Below are 18919 nucleotides of genomic sequence, written 5' to 3'. Positions count from 1 at the left end.
ACAGCACGTGTCTGTCTCCTTCCCCAGGATGCCTTGCTGCGGCTGGCGGCTGTTGTCGATGCACACTCGCTTCGAGTGGCCCTGCGAGACAGCATACAGGAGCTGCTGCCCAGCACGGTATTTACACACACACACACACACACACACATATACAGACACAAACACTACATTTGCACAAGTAGCTAAACATCATTAACATTACCTTGATTTATCACCTAAAAACTAGAAACTTTCTGTATTCAGAGTGGTAGAGCTAAAAGCCTTGGCTCTGACATGAGACCAGGAAACAGAGGCCCAGGCCTTGTTGCTAATAGATGAAGCTCATCACTCATTAAATTAATTAAAATCTGTTTAATAGTACAAGTGAACGTGTACGTGTGTGTTTTATTCCAGGAGTGTGTATGTGTCTACGTGCTGGAGGGATTTTCAAGGCTTCTCTCTGACGACCCGCCACACGAACTACCGCAGGAGGGAAAGATCAGGTGTGTACTTTTTGTGTGTGTGTGTGTGTGTGTGTGTGTGTGTGTGTGTATGTGTGTGTGTGTGTGTGTGTGTGTGTGTGTGTGTGTGTGTGTGTGTGTGTGTGTGCGTGCGTGCGTGCGTGCGTGCGTGCGTGCGTGCGTGCGTGCGTGCGTGCGTGCGTGCAGCATGTAGCATGTAGCAAGGCACAGATGCTTTGCAATAGAACAAGGGAGAGATGAAGAGGGGAAACAGAGACGCCTGTTGTCTCTGTGTGAAGAGCAGGTGTCACCTGAATGATTATGAGCCGCTCAGCCTAAAACACACATCATCAACACAGTGTCACAGAGTCTCATCATAAAGACCCAAGGGGGACCTTGTCTGTGTCTCCTATCCACTTATTTGACCACTTTTTTTCTCATCCCCCTCTACTGCTCTCTCATTAAAACACTCCCTGTTACTCACTTTTCCCCACTTATTACACACCCCTCACTGACAAACTCTCTCCCTCTCTTGTTATCTGCTATCCCATCTTCCCACCTCACTGCATCAGTCTGACGTTGTCCTTTTTTTCCCCCTCCGTCCCTGAGGAGCCACAAAGCCGGCTGCGTTTCTATCTACTCCCTCCCCCCCTTTCCCTCCACACCGCTCCTCTGTCTCTCTCACCTTCAATCCCTCTCCCCGCGGAAGCGTCACAAGGCTAATAGCTGAGGTGACAGCGCCCGGGGTCCCTCGGTGAGACATGGAGATCCTCTCGTCTCTTAAGTGCTCTCTGAAGCTCTACAACCCTGTGTGCTACTGCGACTGCTGCCCAGGGTCTGGCAAAAAACCAACACTACATAATAGATGAAACTGTCTGTTTGTCGACCCTTTTTTCCCGCAAACACAGGCACACACACAGACATGCTTAAGCAGACACAAACACGCAATCACACAAACACACACACACAAACACACACACATACATACATTTGTCAGGGATGCATGCAGACTAGAGGTAACAGGGATATTAAAATAGCTACAGGGTAACTTTTCTCCCTCACCTGCTTATATAAACCTGCTATCAAGACCTTGGCTTACACGCACACGCACATGCACACACACACACGCAAACACACACACGCATGCACACACTTACACAAACACAGCCTAAATGAACCCATCCGAGAGGCAGAAGGCCACTTTGTCCGAGCCTCATTCCAGCCAAAGCACAAGCCCATTAACTGGACCTTGACAAACACACACACAAAGATAAAAAATGATGATACTTTACCCTCTAAACTATTTCTTGTGTACAAAATAATTGAGCAAAATTCAGCAAAACAAATTATTGTTAGAAATACTGCAAAATGAAAACACAGTCCAAGCCAAGATCCAAAGTACATGGAAGAGTTGCACAACCATTGCAATAAACACTTTGAAGTTAGTTTTGGGATTTAAACTCTTAAACTCAGCCAACCAAAGGACATAACACCACATTATTATACCGAACAGATACGGCTAAAATGAAGATATAAATGAACAGAATTTCACCATTAAATGACAAGCACAAAATATTTGTAAATCAGTAACTTGGCTGATTGCAAAAAAATGTTTATGAACTATGTATCTTACAGTTAAACCTGGGCCAAAACCTGCTTGGCAAAAAGTCCATATCAATCTTTCATCATATTGTAATTCACATGTTTTGCACCTCCTCTTGGCTCTGTTTTCAGGCTTAAGAAAATCTAGCCTGTGATGGTATTCCTATTGGCTCAGGACAGAGAGGAAGAGCTGCAGCAAGAGGTCCAACTCTGCTGTAAAAAAAAGTATTTTTGCTTTTTACCTACTGCAGCTTTAAGAGTTTGACAGTGTTACTGCCATTACCGCTCAGAGTTGTATTAATAACTGTTATATTACAGGATTACAGAATACATATATATATATATATTATTAATTTACAAAATGCAAAGTGAGCAAACAAAAGAAAAATCTAAATCAAATCGATATTTAGTTGTTACTGCCCTTTGCCTTCAAACCATAGACTGTATAAAGTCAATGCTTCAAACCAGCATCAATTCTTATAGGTACCCTTGCCCAATTCAGGGATTTTGTAAGATTATAGTCAGGTGTATGATCAACCAATTCTACCAAACAGATGCTAATGATCATCAATGTCACATGTAGGTTGAAAGAGTCATTAACAAATACAGAAACAGTTGTGTAGGAGGCTTAAAACTGGCTGAGGAACAGCCAAACTCCACAAGGTAGCAAGACACAAGGTAGTTATACTGCATCAGAAAAGTCTTTTCAAACCCAGATTTTAAAGCAGACTGGGATTTCAAGATTTGCCGTTCAAGCTCTTTTGAAGAAGCACAAAGAAACATGCAACATTGAGGATCGTAGACGCAATAATCGGCCAAGGAAACTTAGTGCAGCAGATGAGAGATACATCAAGCTTATTTCCCTTTGAAATCGGAAGATGTCCGGCAGAGCCATCAGCTCAGAACTGGCAGAAACCAGTGGGACCCAGGTACACCCATCTACTGTTCTGAGGAGTCTGGCCAGAAGTGGTCTTCATGGAAGAGATGCGGCCAAAAGCCAAACCTCTGACGTGTAAACAAGGCCAAGGGATTCAACTATGCCCGAAAACATAGGAACTGGGGTACAGAAAATGGCAGCAGGGTCTTTGGACAAAATTTGAAATTTTTGGCTTTAGCATAAGGCAGTTTCTTGCCGAAGGGCTGGAGAGCAGTACAATAATAATGTCTGCAGGCAACAGTGAAGCATGGTGGAGGTTCCTTGCAAGTTTGGGGCTGCATTTCTGCAAATGGAGTTGAAGTTTTGTTTAGGATTCATGGTGTCCTCAGTGCTGAGAATAACAGGCAGATACTTATCCATCATGTAATACCATCAGGGAGACGTGTGATTGGCCCCAAATTTATTCTGCAGCAGGACAACGACCCCAAACATACAGCCAATGTCATTAAGAACTATCTTCAGCGTAAAGAAGAACAAGAAGTTCTGGAAGTGATGGTTTGGCCTCACAGAGCCCTGATCTCAACATCATCCAGTCTGACTTGAAAAGGAGATCTGTGGTTACTTCTCCAAGACGTTTGGAACAACCTATGAACCGAGTTCCTTCAAAGACTGTGTGTAAGTGAACCTAGAAGAATTGATGCTACTTTGAAGGCAAAGGGTGGTCACACCAAATATTGATTTGATTTAGATTTCTCTTCTGTTCAGTCACTGCATGTTGATAATTGATGAAAATAAACTATGAATTCTTCCATTTTTGAATACATTTAGTTTATAGACATTTTTACACACCTGCCTAAAAGTTTTGCACAGTACTGTATGATACAGAATTACTTCATGCACTGTGATCACATCCTTCTACAGTAGATGTCCGTCATCTACAAAACCTCTTACAGATATTACAGAATGCCTTAACTGCATTAACATTAACTCACACACCACCAGGGGTGGCCTATTTAAATGTACAAATCCCAGTCTTTGCCACTGCTGCTGCTAACTGTTGTCACTGGCCACCGCTGCACTGTAAATATGCCAGGCTTGATCTATTTTTTTTAATCAATTTGGACTATTGTTGCTGCAAACCATTCCAAGTGAAGCTGTAGTTGACCTTAAAGCTATCTCCACACACCACCATCATGCATTATCTAATAGGAATGTCATACAGGCACAAAGAAATCTAAATAGCAACATTTTTCCTGATGCCCCAGGGTGAGTTTTTTGCCCTTTGCCTTGCCCACTATAAATTGGCGTCATGGTCATGCAGAAACACTGCTTTGAACAAAGACATTACACAGAGGTCAGCTGTATTTGGCACCACGGTAAAGTATGACGAGATTGTTTTTTGTCTGAAGTGGACTGTTCCTCGGTCAGCTGAAATAAATGGACACTTTTGTCCATGATTTTGGTGTTTTGTGCGTGCATGTGCAAATGTGTCCGTCTTTGTGTCATTTGGCAGTAGTGAGTCCAGAATAAGCAAAAATGTCTCATATTTTTGCAGAAGAAAGCGGTATTAAATATAACACAAGCACAGACCTACAAATTTGTCACACCCGGCCAGTGTTTCTCACACGCACACACACATACACACACACACACACACACACACACACACACACATGCCTGTATTGAGTTCCTATAATTTCACAATGAATAATAGTTCTATTCAGAAATGTTTTGGTTAGTGTCAATGAGCACAACGTGTCTGTTTTTGTAATGCTGGTGATTGTTTTTCCATTTGCTCCAGTTGTCTTCTCAACCCCCTCTTCCTCTTTGTCTCCCCAGTGTCTGACAGACTGTCTCTCTCTGTGTTTTAAGGTAATTGTCTTTCTCAAACTCGATTTCTCTGTCTCAGGAGTATCATAGACCAGCTGAAGCGATGTCAGTGTGCCGGCCTTCCTCTGTCCGAACTGCCAGAGAAATACAGAATCTGCCTTGCTGCACCGTTACCAGCACACAGAAGAGGTGTGTGGTTTTCCAACGTGTCTGCATGTTAAAGCATGTAGCAAAGGCTTGAATGATTCTGGCCGACAGACAAATGGACCGACAGCTGAATGTGTGTGTGCTTATTTGAGGATGTGTGAGAATGCGCCTGTGCATGCAGAGGAACACAGAGATGTGAAAGCGTGGGAGAAAAAACAAATGAACGCAGGTAGAGAGTGAAGTTTTGAACAAGAGACGATGATTGCCGAGGGATAGGTATGGAGCTGCGTGGGCAACAAACTTGGACAAGAGACTCACTATGGAAGGTCTATAATGAGAAAAAAATGCAAGAGTACTGCATTCCTCTTCATATGAACATTTCTTGTTTTTATCTAAAAACTGAAACAGGAGAATAACCTGGAGGGATGTAATTATGGAGACATCCTGATGTGGACATGCATGATCGCTCCGCTCTCCATCAATAAACTGTGGAACATTTTATTAAGTTACAGAAATAATAGTTTGGTACCAAAATGGCAAAAACTTTCTGTGTGCATGTGTGGACAGAAACACACTCACCTTGAAGATCGAACTAATATTGTCCATAAAGATGTGCTGTTGTTATGTGCTCTACACTGAAGAGAAATGAAAGAAAACAGTAAACAGTTCTATACAAGGACATTGCGTTTATTTTTTTCATCCTTGTTTCCCCTGCATATTTCTATTAGTGCTAGAACATGGAGAAAGAACAGATAAGATTAAAGGACAAGGACACAGAAAGAAAATAAAGGAGAATGATAAAAGGACCCAGAGTGCATTTTGTCTGAATAAATGCATGATGTATTTTGAATGCTTCACTTTATTTTTGTTTTTACTTTCTTTCTTCTAGCTGTTGTCATTCCTCTCTTGGACCAGGAGCGGGACAAGGCCATCGCTGTCTTATTGGTGAGTCCTTGCGTTCAAGGACATACGATAGGGTTTCAATAAATGAATAAGCCAAAGTAACAAAAGCAGTCCCTGCTGATTAAGTCATGACCTCCAAAAAGGCTGATATTTAGTTTAATACCATTTATGTATGAATTTGGTTTTACTTAACATTCACAAATGAAATGAACAGCTCACAACAGTCAAGCCCATTAACTGGACTACACCGAAATGTCTGTGTGTGTGTTTTGCAGGTGGGCTGTAATCCACTATCTGATCAGGATGAAGTGCATCTTAACATGCTGGAGAAACATGTAAGCTCTCTCTTTATCTTTCTGTTTTGGTCATTAATGTGAAAAAGCAACTTGACGATAGTAGCTGACCCAAACCGACATGTTTCGGCACGCAGCCTTTATCATAAGCTGTACAAAGAGTGTGTCAAACTCATGGAGCTCATTTGGGGCTCATGGGTCTTACACAGCCCAATTTGATCTCAAGTGTGCCAAACCACTCCAGAAAGATCCAAAATCCTATCTGCAACCAGAGTTTCTTGTGAGGCCGATGTTGGCAAAAGCCTGTCGCTTGTCGGGGCATGCGATTTCTGCAGCCTTCAGCATGTCTTTGCAAACTTACCCTCAAAGTATCCAGCTATTAAATCGTGACATAACACCCTTTCAAAATAAAATTTCCAGGTCCAAGCCTCCTATTTCTACACTTGTGTTTCCCATTATTTGAACAGATCTGAGTTCAAACTCTCAGTTTAATTTTCATGTTATCCTTTTCATATCGATTAAAAGGTGTCTCACTGAAGAAAGAAGCGATCATAATTGTTTACAGGTTTGGACCGCAAAATAGTATTTTGAAAGGGTGTTACGTCAGACTTCGATGGCTTTGATGCTGATGCTGAGATATTGCAAATACTGCCCACAAGTTATGAAGCTTCTCTGTTCTCAGTTCTTTTATTTTTTTTACGATGATGAGTCTGACAGTGGCAGCGAATATTCCTTCAGCACTAAACATCGCTGTAAACAAACCAAGTACTCTGACCTCCCACTTCTTTGAAGAAAAAGGATGTGGTCCAAAATCATCGGTCATTTTATATACACGCAAAAATATGTGTTGTATTCACACTCACATGCTTAGTAATTATTCCTGTGTAAAACTGGTGTTTCTGCATACGTGCATGATGTCACAGGCCTCAGTGGCGTGTGCGCGAGTCCAGGCTGTTCAGACGTCCTACCAGAGGCCTCCTCTCAGCCCCTCTCCCCTACAGTCCCACAATGCACTGCTGCACCTCAACGTCTCAGACCAGGACTACTGCGAACTGGACCGCAACATTCTGCAACTTTGTGGTATGCACGCATGAATGGTTGAAAACCATTCACACATGCACCATACATAAAGGCTACAAACCTCTGCTCTCTCTCTTTCTCATACATCTTACATTTCCTGCACTTTGTGTATTTAAACACAAAACTGTGAGGCAAACACACACACACACACACACACACACACACACACACCCTGGTATATGTTGTATGTTAATGAGTAAGCCCATCTGGATAAAAAGATCTATGAATTTAGATGGACTCAGTGGCAAGAGTAATGTGTGACAGCTCCTGTGTGAAAACAGAACGCTTCGCAAAAACGCTGTTTAAAATCTGATGCATGACGCCGTTCCTGTGCACATACACGCACACCTTTGTTTACTCCCTGGTAATTGTCAACAAATATGAGTTGAGCTTTATAATCCTCAGTTTATTTCCAGCCTCTACCTCGCCTTAATGCTTCTCAGTCCAGCTCTTTCTTTAATGGTGTTCATCTGTAGTCCAGGCAGCTCTCCATCCCCTGTCCTGTCTTCATTATTAGTCCCTCTGTTGGCTGGTTCCTGTTCACCCTTCACCGACCCCGCTGTCTCAATGCATCCCTCACTGATTTGCTTTCTGTCCACTTGCGTACATGCTCTGCATTCCCCGTCTTCCTTAACGCCAATCTGCCCTTGCTCCTCTCTGTTTTTTTTTTACTCCCATCACTCTCTCTCTCCCTTTTCTCTTTTAGGTGAGCTCTTTGACCTTGATGCAGCCTCTCTCCAGCTCAAAGTCATCAATTATGTAAGTGGTTGAAATCTTTCATATACTCCCCTGTGCAAACACACACACCCAGTTGAAGACACACAGTACATGCAAAACATGAAATCCGCCCCATTGACTTGTTCCCCTCTTCCTGTCTTTACCTATAAGAAAAGCGTTTTATCACACAGTTGCCTCATCAGTCCCCCCATAGTACTGTATTGTCCCCCTGCTACATATATGATGGACTGGATAGAAGGAGGGTGGCAGGGGGGGAGAGGTGTAATGATTGATTGCAGTAAGGGCGAAGCTTTGGGCTGAGATTAAGGACAGAGAGAGGAGATATCAGATACAGTATGTGCAGAAACCTTACAACAATTTAAATATGGAATTATTCACTGATAAAGAAAATATGAGATAGAGAGGGATAAAGTAAGAGAGAGGAGAGCAGATAGATCTGAAGGTTATACTGAATCAAAGGGAAGAGGTCTTGGTCCAACATAATGGATGTACGCACTTGTGATTCTTTTTTCATATTTCTTATTGAGCATGAAGGACTTTTTTTTTATTAAGAGTTTTAGTAAAGCAGTGCAAGTTAAGTCAGAGCTTGTCTCCACACAAAAAATTCAAGGGCTTTACATTCATTGGTTCCAGCGGGGAATTGCTGCCTTTATTCGTCTTCTGTGAAATGTCAGTAAGCAATTAGAAAATGTAATCTTGGACTTGTTACAGACACTTTTTGACCATATTCTGACAGTTAGAAGTTAGAAAATAATTGGGAGATGAATTGATATTAAAACAACTGTTACTAACAAACGTAATGTCCAGGATATCTATTTCTAGAGACTCAGATATTCAAACTATATTTCATTCTCAATGTTTGTTTTATGCAATAAACAAGACACTGGTTTTTAGTTATTAGTAATATAAAAAAAAATGTGAAAATCAGATTTTACAAATACCATTTGCAGTTTTAGTACTCGGTATTAAAACATTGATTGTTTTGTTGTAAATTTTGCTTAATTCATGGGACATTTTTTTTCATTTTCAGCACCTGATTTACTGTAGTGATCAGTATCCTATTTATCAGAAAAAATGATTTCCTTTCAGATGAGTGTGAACATCAACTCTATATAAAAATTGGTTAACAGCAATCTGCTCCCTTTAAAAATAGTAAAATCTAATCTGACCTTCCCTGCTACCTTGACACCACAGGACTAGATCCATGGGGTGGGATGTCTGTAAACCATCAGTTACTGATGCCTCTAACTTGAATTTGTAGTATTTGTTATGTATCTGAATGAAGGTAGAGGAAAGAGATGTGGTGTTGCAAAAATGCTGCAGGTTTTTAAAATGTATTTTGAATCCGACATGATTTGTTTTGCCTGTTTATTGTTACTGTTGTAAAAAGGGGTGACGGAGGAGGGAGGAAAAGGAGCAGGAGATTGTTGCTTCTGAGGAATCTTCAGTTTGTTGGGAAGTGCTTGGGGCAGTTCTCATGGGATTAACTGTATTTTGGAAAAACGGGGGTGGGGAGGTTTGTTATTATATGTGGGTGCAGCGACCTGCTTTGTGTGTTAGTGTGCGCGTGTTTGTGTGTGTGTGTGTGTCTGTGTCTGTGTGTGAGAGAGTTCATGTGTGTGCATGTTGAGTTTTGTGACTGGGGGGTAAATGTGTCGGCAGTCGCTGGTGTATCTCTCCTGCTTGATCTCTATCCAGCTCTTGGATTACAGAGAGGAATAATATGTGAGGAAACGCTGCTTTTATGACTGTGTGTGGGTGTGTGCGTGTGATCATGTACAGTTTTTGTATCATCATATATACAGGCGTGTGTGTTCCCACAAATTGTGAGGGAATTTCAGTCTGGGAATGAAATGTTTCTCGTCACAGATACAAAAATGGTTGAGACTCTGCAGCTCTTACAGGGAACAGCAGAAGTTTATGTGAGGAGTTGACATTCAACAAATGATCTTGTGTTAAAATCACAGCATGTTCATGTATTTTCTGATACTTACACCGTATGAATGTTACGATCAATAATGAAGAGATGATCATGAGTGAAAGGTGAAGAATGCAATGTTAATAGGAATATGTATGATAATGTATAGAAATGTATGTATGTAGAAATGTGGAAAATGATATGTTACCATTTGGGAAAAGTTACAGTTGAATTAATCTTCATCGTTTGTATGATACAACTCTAAATGCATTCCTGATTTTATTGTGTGAGTTATATTTAATTTGAATTTTCTGTAAATAACAGAAACATGTATCACACCAACAAGTCTTTATTCACAATTTGATTTGATAGTGCAGATTTTTATTCTTGCCTCACCCTAGACCCAGTCATTTTCCACTGTCCACTGATTTCTGATCTTATCTTCCCACCTCGACTATGCTCCACAAAATCTTGAATTGAGGCTTTAAAAACAATCAGACTGAGTCTCATAGAGAGAGCTTACTTGTGATTGTGTTTGCGTTCTCCTTTAGCTGCAGCAGCAGACTCTATCGCAGTGTTGTTGTTTGCTCCTGGTGTCTGAAGACAACCACCAGCTTTTCTGCCAGGTACACACACACTTACACACAAATTAATGGGCAGTGATACAAATAAATGCCATCTACCGTTTTAGCAATGACTCAATAAAATAAGCCGTGACCTTTGACCTCTGTAACCTTTAGGTAGTTGGCGACAAAGTCCTGGAGGAGGAGATCAGCTTCCCGGTGAGGCCAACAAACACAAGACTTTATTCATATGAATAATCATTTATGCATTCTTTCTGTCCTTATTTGTGTTCTTTGTTCCATGTTGAGTGATTCATGCCTTCATTCAGTCAGTGGCTCATTCATTCACTTGTATTTCTTACTCTGAGGGCCATGAGGCGGCGCACTTAGATACTCTGAGGGAGTGTAATCTTTTATAATCCCTGTCAGGTATGATTATTAAGAATTTTGGGCAAGTAATTTCACTTGCTTTGGGTCGCTTTAAGTCTCCTATCCCTGGTTGTGGTGCAGATGCAGCATTTTTCTTTCTGTTTTTTTCTTTCCACATGGTGCAGATAGACCATGTGCCCCAGGTCAAATGATGTGTGAAATCTTGATAGTAGTTGATGCAGATGGATATTAAGACACAAATAACATCCTAGATGGGCTATTGTGCTAATTTAACAAGGGACATAATAGACTCAGAATAAACTAGTCTTAAAATAATCTCCAGGGACTCGCTCAGCAACTCTGCTTTCTTCCCGTCTCTCTCATTACACTGATTTTCTTCACTCACCCGTCCTTTATCCCCCTTTACTCTCTCCTCTGTTCAGCTGATGTTTGGACGCTTTGGTCAAGTTGTTGAAAAGAAGAAGTCAATTACTCTTCAGGACATCAGTGCTGTAAGGAGACATTTTCTGCCTTTCTGTCTTTCCTATCGATCTGTTCTGTGTTTATTGAGCTGATTTTTCTGCCTCTCTTCCTCTCAGGAGGAGCGGAGGCAGCTGTCCAGCATGTTGGGCTGTGAGATCTCCTCCATGCTTTGTGTACCAGTTGCCAGCAGGGCCACTGGCCAAGTGGTGGCGTTAGCGTGCGCCTTCAACAAGCAGGGTGGGCAGAGGTATGTATGTACGTGAAAGATTGGCTCATACTGTGAGCTATCATTAACCTTTTTCATGTTGTGATCATAAGATCACCCTGAATCATTACACGCAGAGTAGGGTTATACTACAAAAAAATGCTGGGATGTCAATCTGATGATAATTGAGCTTTTCCTAATTCTTAAAGCTCTGACTCATGTTGGGTACAAAGATTAATCAGACAGAGGCTTACAGTAATGTTGGGATGGGTAGACCTAATTCATTGAGGTCAACAGCTCAGATGTGTTGAATGAATTGCAGTGGAGAGTTTGCTGCTGTTTCCACTGAAATCTGCCACAAACAAGCAGAATGTGCTGCATGCTCCCTCATGAATGTACACCATCGCGTGTGTGTTTGTGTGCATGTGTGTGTGTGTTTATGTGTGTGCGTGTGTGTGTGTGTATGTGTGTTTGCGTGTGCATGATGCTGCTAGGAGCAATGCTGCTATCTCTTGAATACAGAAATCTGTAAAAATGCACTCCAGCTGTGACTGTGTGTTTGTCTATTTTTGCGTTGTGTGTGTTTATCTATCTATCTGTCTATCTATCTATCTGTCTATCTGTCTGTCTGTCACATCTTCTTGTTAAGCAGAATATCTGCAAGATAATATGCAAGAAGTATGATAAAATAAACGAATACGATAATAACAAAAAACAATGGTACAAAAGTAGAAAGTTTAATTTAACACAGACAATAAATAAATCATAGGACATAAAATGGATTAAGTTTCCTCCCTCCCTCTCTCTCCCCCTCTCTCTCTCTCCCTCTTTCTCTCTCTCTCTCTCTCTCTCTCTCCCTCTTTCTCTCTCTCTCTCTCCCTCTCTCTCTCTCTCTACTAAGATAGATGAGAAGGGATCATGTCCTATAATTTCTCCCTCTGCCAGTGGCAGTGATGCCAGAGACATCTCTCTGACATCTCATTACCATAGTAACAGCAGCAGGATTATGTGTATAACTTTTCATAAAATGTGATAAATCTATCCATTGCTCCAAGCACAGATTTTAGTCGACACATATATCTCAATGATGCATCCGCTCATCATATAGATTGCATATTCATTTTAGTTTAGTGGAGCTTCTTTCTGCCTGGCGTCCTACATGTATAAATTAGCCTCTTACCCTAGGACACTGGCACATGAAAACATATTGTGACACCAGTAACAGGTTTATAACTCAGCTTTGATGCCAGAAGAAAAGAACACTACACACTAACCATTACAGAGTTGTGCGTATACCACACAAATAATGATCTGTTGATGGAATACGCAGCGATGTAAGAATACTAGGATGTCTAAGGCCAAGGATAAGATTGAAATGAAATGCCTGGAAGGCTGTATTAGTTGGCTGTTGGTTTTAATTCTGATAGCATTAAAGGGTTAGATGTTAATGAGGCAGGGTGTCTTACTGTCTGTACTTTTGAGAAACTGCAACCATGGCAGCACCACACAAGACCAAACAGGGCACACACATTCTTGCTTACAATATATATATATATATATATATATTTATATATTAAATTAATACCACTTTTCTTTGTTCACAGTAAAGTGTTGTGTTCTCTCTCACTGTGTCTGTCCAACATCTGTTCTTTTGAAATGCACTCCTGCTATTTTTCATTCTAGCTGTGGAAATTTAGACTACTGTAAATAAGTAGCTGGTACCACAGAAATGTACCCTCCAGCCTGAAAAGTATTGAGAGTATGAACTTTTTACCCATAAATTGAGCTTCCCATGACTCTCCCAGGCTCAGGTCAAATCCTGCCTCCTTAGCCATACCATACCATGTACGGCTACGCACTGCTCTGGACATCAACACAATAACGTGCCACTGCCCTCTGTAGGCAGAGAGGGAGAACTGTAGGCAATTACCAGCTTCTCTGTGGTCACTGCAGATGATTTCATTTATGAGTCTTCATTTGATTGCTTCATGCTGTCAACTTCTCATGTCATTTCATTTTAAATGAGAGTCACATCCATCATCTGCAGGAAACCAGAGTTTTGTTCTGTTTTCAGTGAGTTAGACACATTACAGTAACGTCAATCTTACACAGCTGTAAGTGGATTTCGTCTGTGTTTATAGTCAATATTCATAATTATGCATCATGCAATTCTTATAGGGTTATAACAATTATTTTCATTATTAGTTAATCCACAATTATAATCCATTTAACTGTTCCATAAAATGCAGTGGTGAAAGTAGTAGTGAGATATTTATATTTAAGTGCAGCAAAACTTGTTGAAAGTATCAAAAGTAAAAGTACTTATTATGCAAAATGGCTCCATTCAGAGAGTTACATTTATCATATATGAATGTTATTATTCATAGTTGTGTCATTTTAACAGTGTCATATAGTGTTGGGAAGTTTTAAGTTATAACAATATATCATTTATAAATCTGATTTTATATTTTACAATCTTGATCAGAAAAGTAATTATAGCTGTCAGATAAATATAAATAGATAAAGAAAAATAAAAAGATAAAGCACGATATCCCCACAGTTTAAGTAAAGTACAAGTACCTTAAAATTACAATACAGTAAAATAATTGAGTAGATGTACTTAGTTACATTCCACTACTGATAAAACTATTTTTAAAAAGTGGAAACAATGTCAATCACAGTATTCTGAGTTGATTTGATTTGATTTATCAAATTGTATTTCAAATGTCTTACACATGAAAAGACATAAAATACAACTGAGGATAAAAAAACACAATAAAGTCCAGGACGTATTTCCATTGTGGTCCTCAACAAAAAACATCGGGACAAGACAAGACACGACAAGACACACAGAGAGTGTATGATAGTCAATAAGAACATTTATCTTAAATAACTGTAAAAATGGAAACTGTAACTGGCCCCATGCTCTATTCAGCTACCTTCTCCAGTAACCAGGTCTTGATTCTCTTTTTAAAAGAGTTGACGCTGGAAATTACTTTAAAATGCCGATCTAACTTGTCCCACTGAACTGCCCCTATATAGGCAAAGGCTCCTTTCTCTGACAATGTCTTACATTTAAAGGGACACAGATCTGATATACTGCCACAAGTGCAAATATTGTGTTTGTCCTTTACTTTAGTAATAAGACACAACAAAAAATGTTGGACACTACAAAACAATATTTTATGGATCAGCCTTGACATAATAACACGAGACTCAAGATTTCTAAAGACCAAGATGACCAAACATCCAAAGATGGTCAGTTTACAGTGATATAAAACATTGACTTATCGATCAAATTACCCACAAGTGTGTGAAATTGTAGTATCTGATGCAGCTCTGTCTAAATTCAGATGTATCATGCACTGTGTGTGTGTGTGTGTGTGTGTGTGTGTGTGTGTGTGTGTGTGTGTGTGTGTGTGTGTGTGTGTGTGTGTGTGTGTGTGTGTGTGTGTGTGTGTGTGTGTGTGTGTGTGTTCTCTGCCGCAGACACACAGAGGCAGATGAGCATGCGATCCAGCACTGTTTCTGTTACACTTCAACGGTCCTCACTTCAACTTTGGCCTTCCAGAAAGAACAGAAACTCAAAGTGGAGTGCCAGGTACTGCACATGCCCACACACATACTCACTCATACATTAATATGCATGAAGTTAAAACCCTTTTATTGTTCACTCTTTCTCCACACAGGCACTCTTACAAGTGGCCAAGAATCTCTTCACACACTTGGGTAAGGTCTGCCTGTGTGTCTCTGTGAAGAAAGCAAGTTGTAGGACAATTTGTGTTAATGGCCGTTATTTAAGTGCTCACATAGTGAAACGAATGGAGCGCATAATTGAATGAGATATTACCGAAAAGGTGATTACACCCAGGATCATAACCATAAAATCAAAAGGGCATTAAAAGTGATGGCTCCACCTCTCCGGCCTATAATTACACTGAGTCATTTAGATTCTTATCCAACAGTAAGCACCAACTGTAGAATAAGTCACTGATGATTCATCATGATTGCAGGTGCAACAAATTGATCCACTGGTGGAGCAAATTGCCCTCTAACTATACCGAACCGCTGATTACAAAAGCTCTTATCAACGTGTACGGCTGATCCACCGTACTTAACGTATAATCTCTGTTTCTGTGTCTATCTGGGCTTTGCTGTTATTCCTTTAATTTCCTCTGTTTTTCCTTTTGTCTCCTCTCTCACCCACTCCTCCTCTCCCTCTCTCTCTCCCTAATTCTCTCAGATGACGTGTCAGTGCTGTTACAGGAAATTATAGTGGAGGCCAGGAACCTCAGTGATGCAGAGATGTAAGCCGTCTGATTCATCTTCAAAGGGATGTGTGTGTGTGTGTGTGTGTGTGTGTGTGTGTGTGTGTGTGTGTGTGTGTGTGTGTGTGTGTGTGTGTGTGTGTGTGTGTGAGTGTGAAAGAGAGTGTGTGCGTAATGTGAATGTCTTTATCTCCATTTGAAAAGGCTATCTTGGCAATTTGTATTTAACCGACTTGTCGCATTCAATTAATGATACAAAATGACCTGAGATGGAAATCGTCTAAGTTTCTCTGCTTTCTTTCTTCTGCTCTGTTTCTCTCTCTTCAGCTGTTCAGTGTTCCTGCTGGATCGTGTCAGTCATGAGTTGGTGGCCAAGGTGTTTGATGGAGGAGTGGTTAGTGACGAGGAGGTACGACAGATGAGCACTCACTTACCCACTCAAACACACACACACAAACACAGACAGGTGTATGTAACTTGTGTCTTTCCCGTGACCTTTTCGAGGAGAGATTTCGTCCCTTTATTAGAGGGTTGACAGTAAAGATAGACAGGAAGTGATTGGGAGAGAGAAATATGCAATGACATTCAACAAAGGTCCCCATCCAGACTAGAATACAGGACATAGTAATTACATTGTCAGCGTCATGGATACATTTGTTATGCTCTCGCCCCAGTGTCTGACTGTACTGTCAACAATCAATTAAAAGCAAGAGTGAACAAGAATAATAGGGTCCCTTGGTGACATAACCAACCGTGTGTGTGTGTGTGTGTGTGTGTGTGTGTGTGGGTGTGGGTGTGGGTGCGGGTGTGTGTGTGTGAGAGCAGAAGGAGTTTCGTATTCCAGCAGATCAGGGTATAGCGGGTCATGTTGCAACCACCGGTCAGATCTTGAACATTAAGGACGCCTACTCTCATCCTCTCTTCTACCGCGGTGTGGACGACAGCACCGGCTTCAAGACTCGCAACATCCTCTGCTTCCCCATCAAAGATGAGAACAACGGTAGCAACAATTTCTTACACACACACACATACACACGCAAAATCGCACCTTTCATACAGGTTAGTGCAAATCACTGACTGACAAGCAAATAAGAAGACAAACAAATATAAACAATAACACAAATTGAAGACTAATGCACACAAACATAAATATGATACATATAAAACAATAATATTATTAATTATAATTCTAGGTTTTAAGTTTAAAGCTTTTATTCATTCAGCTACTCTTGGACAAAGTGTTTCAGATACTTGGAGCATATAAATAAAAGTAATTTTATTCTTTTTTTCTACTATACTTTAACACAATGTGGCAACATCTGTTATATGTAATGGGAGGTACCCAGTTACCCCTGTAGAGTCTAATGAGTGGGGATAATTTAGAGCGAGCTGGTCATTATTGCGTATTAGAGACCTGACTTGAAGCCCCTGAAGGGGTTTAATATGCACTAATGACCCGCTTGGTCTACATTATCCCGCTTATAACACAGCTACGTGCTAAAGAAATCCACAATTTGACACAAAATATTGATTTATAATTGTTTTATTGATTTAAAAGTGGTCCTTCAGAGTCTATGATCAGCGGCCCGCTATTGACCAATCAGAATCAAATGTTCATGAAAGTGTAATAATGCACTGATAATGCAATAGCACGGCTACTGGTAATTTAGTCATATCTTAAGTCTTCAGTACATAGGCCTACCTTCTCTTTCTTGTTCCTTTGAAAAATGAAGCGACATTTCCACATAGGTGCTCTCTCAGAATAGCACAAAGAGTTGTTACATCACACCCTTTCCTCCTAAATGTTAAAGTGCAGTCGGTGCAGATTGAAGAGGCGACCATCCTCAGTGTGTTCCATACTTAGAAATTACAGAAAACTCTGAAAACTTTGATGTTGCTCCCTACGTTTTGCTGTCTCCAAGCAGATAAACTTTAGACTCACTGCTTTTTGTCTCTTTATAGAAAACTGTCAGATTAAGAGTTTGAATATCAGATCATTACGTGCAGTTAGGTTCAGCTCCAGTGTGAAATTAATTTCAGTTAGCAGCCATATTTCATTCAACGTCTGTTCTGCACCTCTGACTGTTGCATACTGTGACTCATTTTCCTTGTCCTTGACTCTCATTTTTCCACTCTCCATTTATTATCATCAACTTTCTCTCCTTTCCTTCTCAACGTCTCACCTTCCTTTTCCTCTCTCCATTTTCGCTTCTGTCATCTCCCCCTTTCTTCAAATCCACCATCTTCTAGAGGTGATTGGGGTGGCCGAGTTGGTGAATAAAATGAACGGGCCGTGGTTCAACCGCTTTGACGAGGACTTGGCCACGGCTTTCTCCATCTACTGTGGTATCAGCATCGCCCATGTAAGAACTGACTCTCCTTAACCTTTACATTTTCTGTATCTGTGTGTTGAATAGCCACAGAAGACTGGTCAGGGATGAGGCATTAAATAGTTTGTTGTATTTTTATGAAATACAGTATATATATATATAATAACCAGTCAAAACACTCCACTTGTATACTTGTTTTTTATTTGAAGGTGCCACTAAGCTTAGTTATAAATAAGCATTAAGGGCATAAACTACACAGTTGCTAGATAAACATGATTAGTTGTGAATGAATTAACTTCAACGTCTCACTTTACAGCAGACAGCTTGGATCCCTTTCTGTTTATTATCTCTGTAAACAGCAATGAAATAGTGTGAAATATTATCAGGGAATAAATGCAGCATTTTTCAAGCCACGCATTCATCTTCATACTCATTGTCTTAGATCATTAACTTATCTTGCTTTTGAAACAACACAAAATAAATTAAATGTATAATAATGTTATCTGTGCAAGTTTCATGCGCCTTAATAATCCTTCATTAAATTTAACTACATGCGAGGAATAAAAGAGAGTTTAGAAAATAAGCATCTACTGTGCATCCGTCACTGAGAGGTCCTTTAAAAAGACAGTGTGGAAGCTCTTTTGTTAGTGTTGTCATAAAGATCGATCCCGTCTGGCAAAATGGGATCAGTTCAGTGGGAGCAAAATGCTCAGTCAAGGCGGAGCAGAGGAAAGCCTCGGGGGAAATTTAAAGAGATTCAGTCCGTGATGGAACTGAGTGGCTTTCATGGTGTAGTTCAGAGGCATTTTGTGGCTGCTGCAAACACATCCACACACACTCAGCTACGCTAGTCAATGCAAATCTATCGGAACC

General features: G+C 40.5%; 1 protein-coding gene across 2 annotated transcripts in view; it reads left to right on the top strand.

Annotated features, from left to right (window-relative positions):
- pde2a (phosphodiesterase 2A) overlaps positions 1 to 18919 on the top strand; it is a 150781-nt gene that overhangs the window by 120663 nt on the left and 11199 nt on the right. For both annotated transcript variants that reach the window (XM_083914479.1, XM_083914480.1), the window contains exons 3-19: positions 28 to 117; positions 394 to 482; positions 4829 to 4938; positions 5786 to 5841; positions 6075 to 6134; positions 7016 to 7172; positions 7879 to 7931; positions 10380 to 10454; positions 10569 to 10610; positions 11204 to 11272; positions 11360 to 11490; positions 14938 to 15049; positions 15138 to 15177; positions 15692 to 15755; positions 16044 to 16125; positions 16542 to 16716; positions 17967 to 18079. In XM_083914479.1, coding sequence (XP_083770605.1) covers positions 28 to 117; positions 394 to 482; positions 4829 to 4938; positions 5786 to 5841; positions 6075 to 6134; positions 7016 to 7172; positions 7879 to 7931; positions 10380 to 10454; positions 10569 to 10610; positions 11204 to 11272; positions 11360 to 11490; positions 14938 to 15049; positions 15138 to 15177; positions 15692 to 15755; positions 16044 to 16125; positions 16542 to 16716; positions 17967 to 18079 — 1518 coding nt within the window. The remainder of the gene's footprint in view (positions 1 to 27; positions 118 to 393; positions 483 to 4828; positions 4939 to 5785; positions 5842 to 6074; positions 6135 to 7015; positions 7173 to 7878; positions 7932 to 10379; positions 10455 to 10568; positions 10611 to 11203; positions 11273 to 11359; positions 11491 to 14937; positions 15050 to 15137; positions 15178 to 15691; positions 15756 to 16043; positions 16126 to 16541; positions 16717 to 17966; positions 18080 to 18919) is intronic.

Source organism: Echiichthys vipera (assembly GCF_963691815.1).
Source record: "Echiichthys vipera genome assembly, chromosome: 5".
Taxonomy (NCBI): domain Eukaryota; kingdom Metazoa; phylum Chordata; class Actinopteri; order Perciformes; family Trachinidae; genus Echiichthys; species Echiichthys vipera.
The sequence above is the reverse complement of the archived record's forward strand: the minus strand, read 5'-3'. Positions and strand labels throughout refer to the sequence as shown.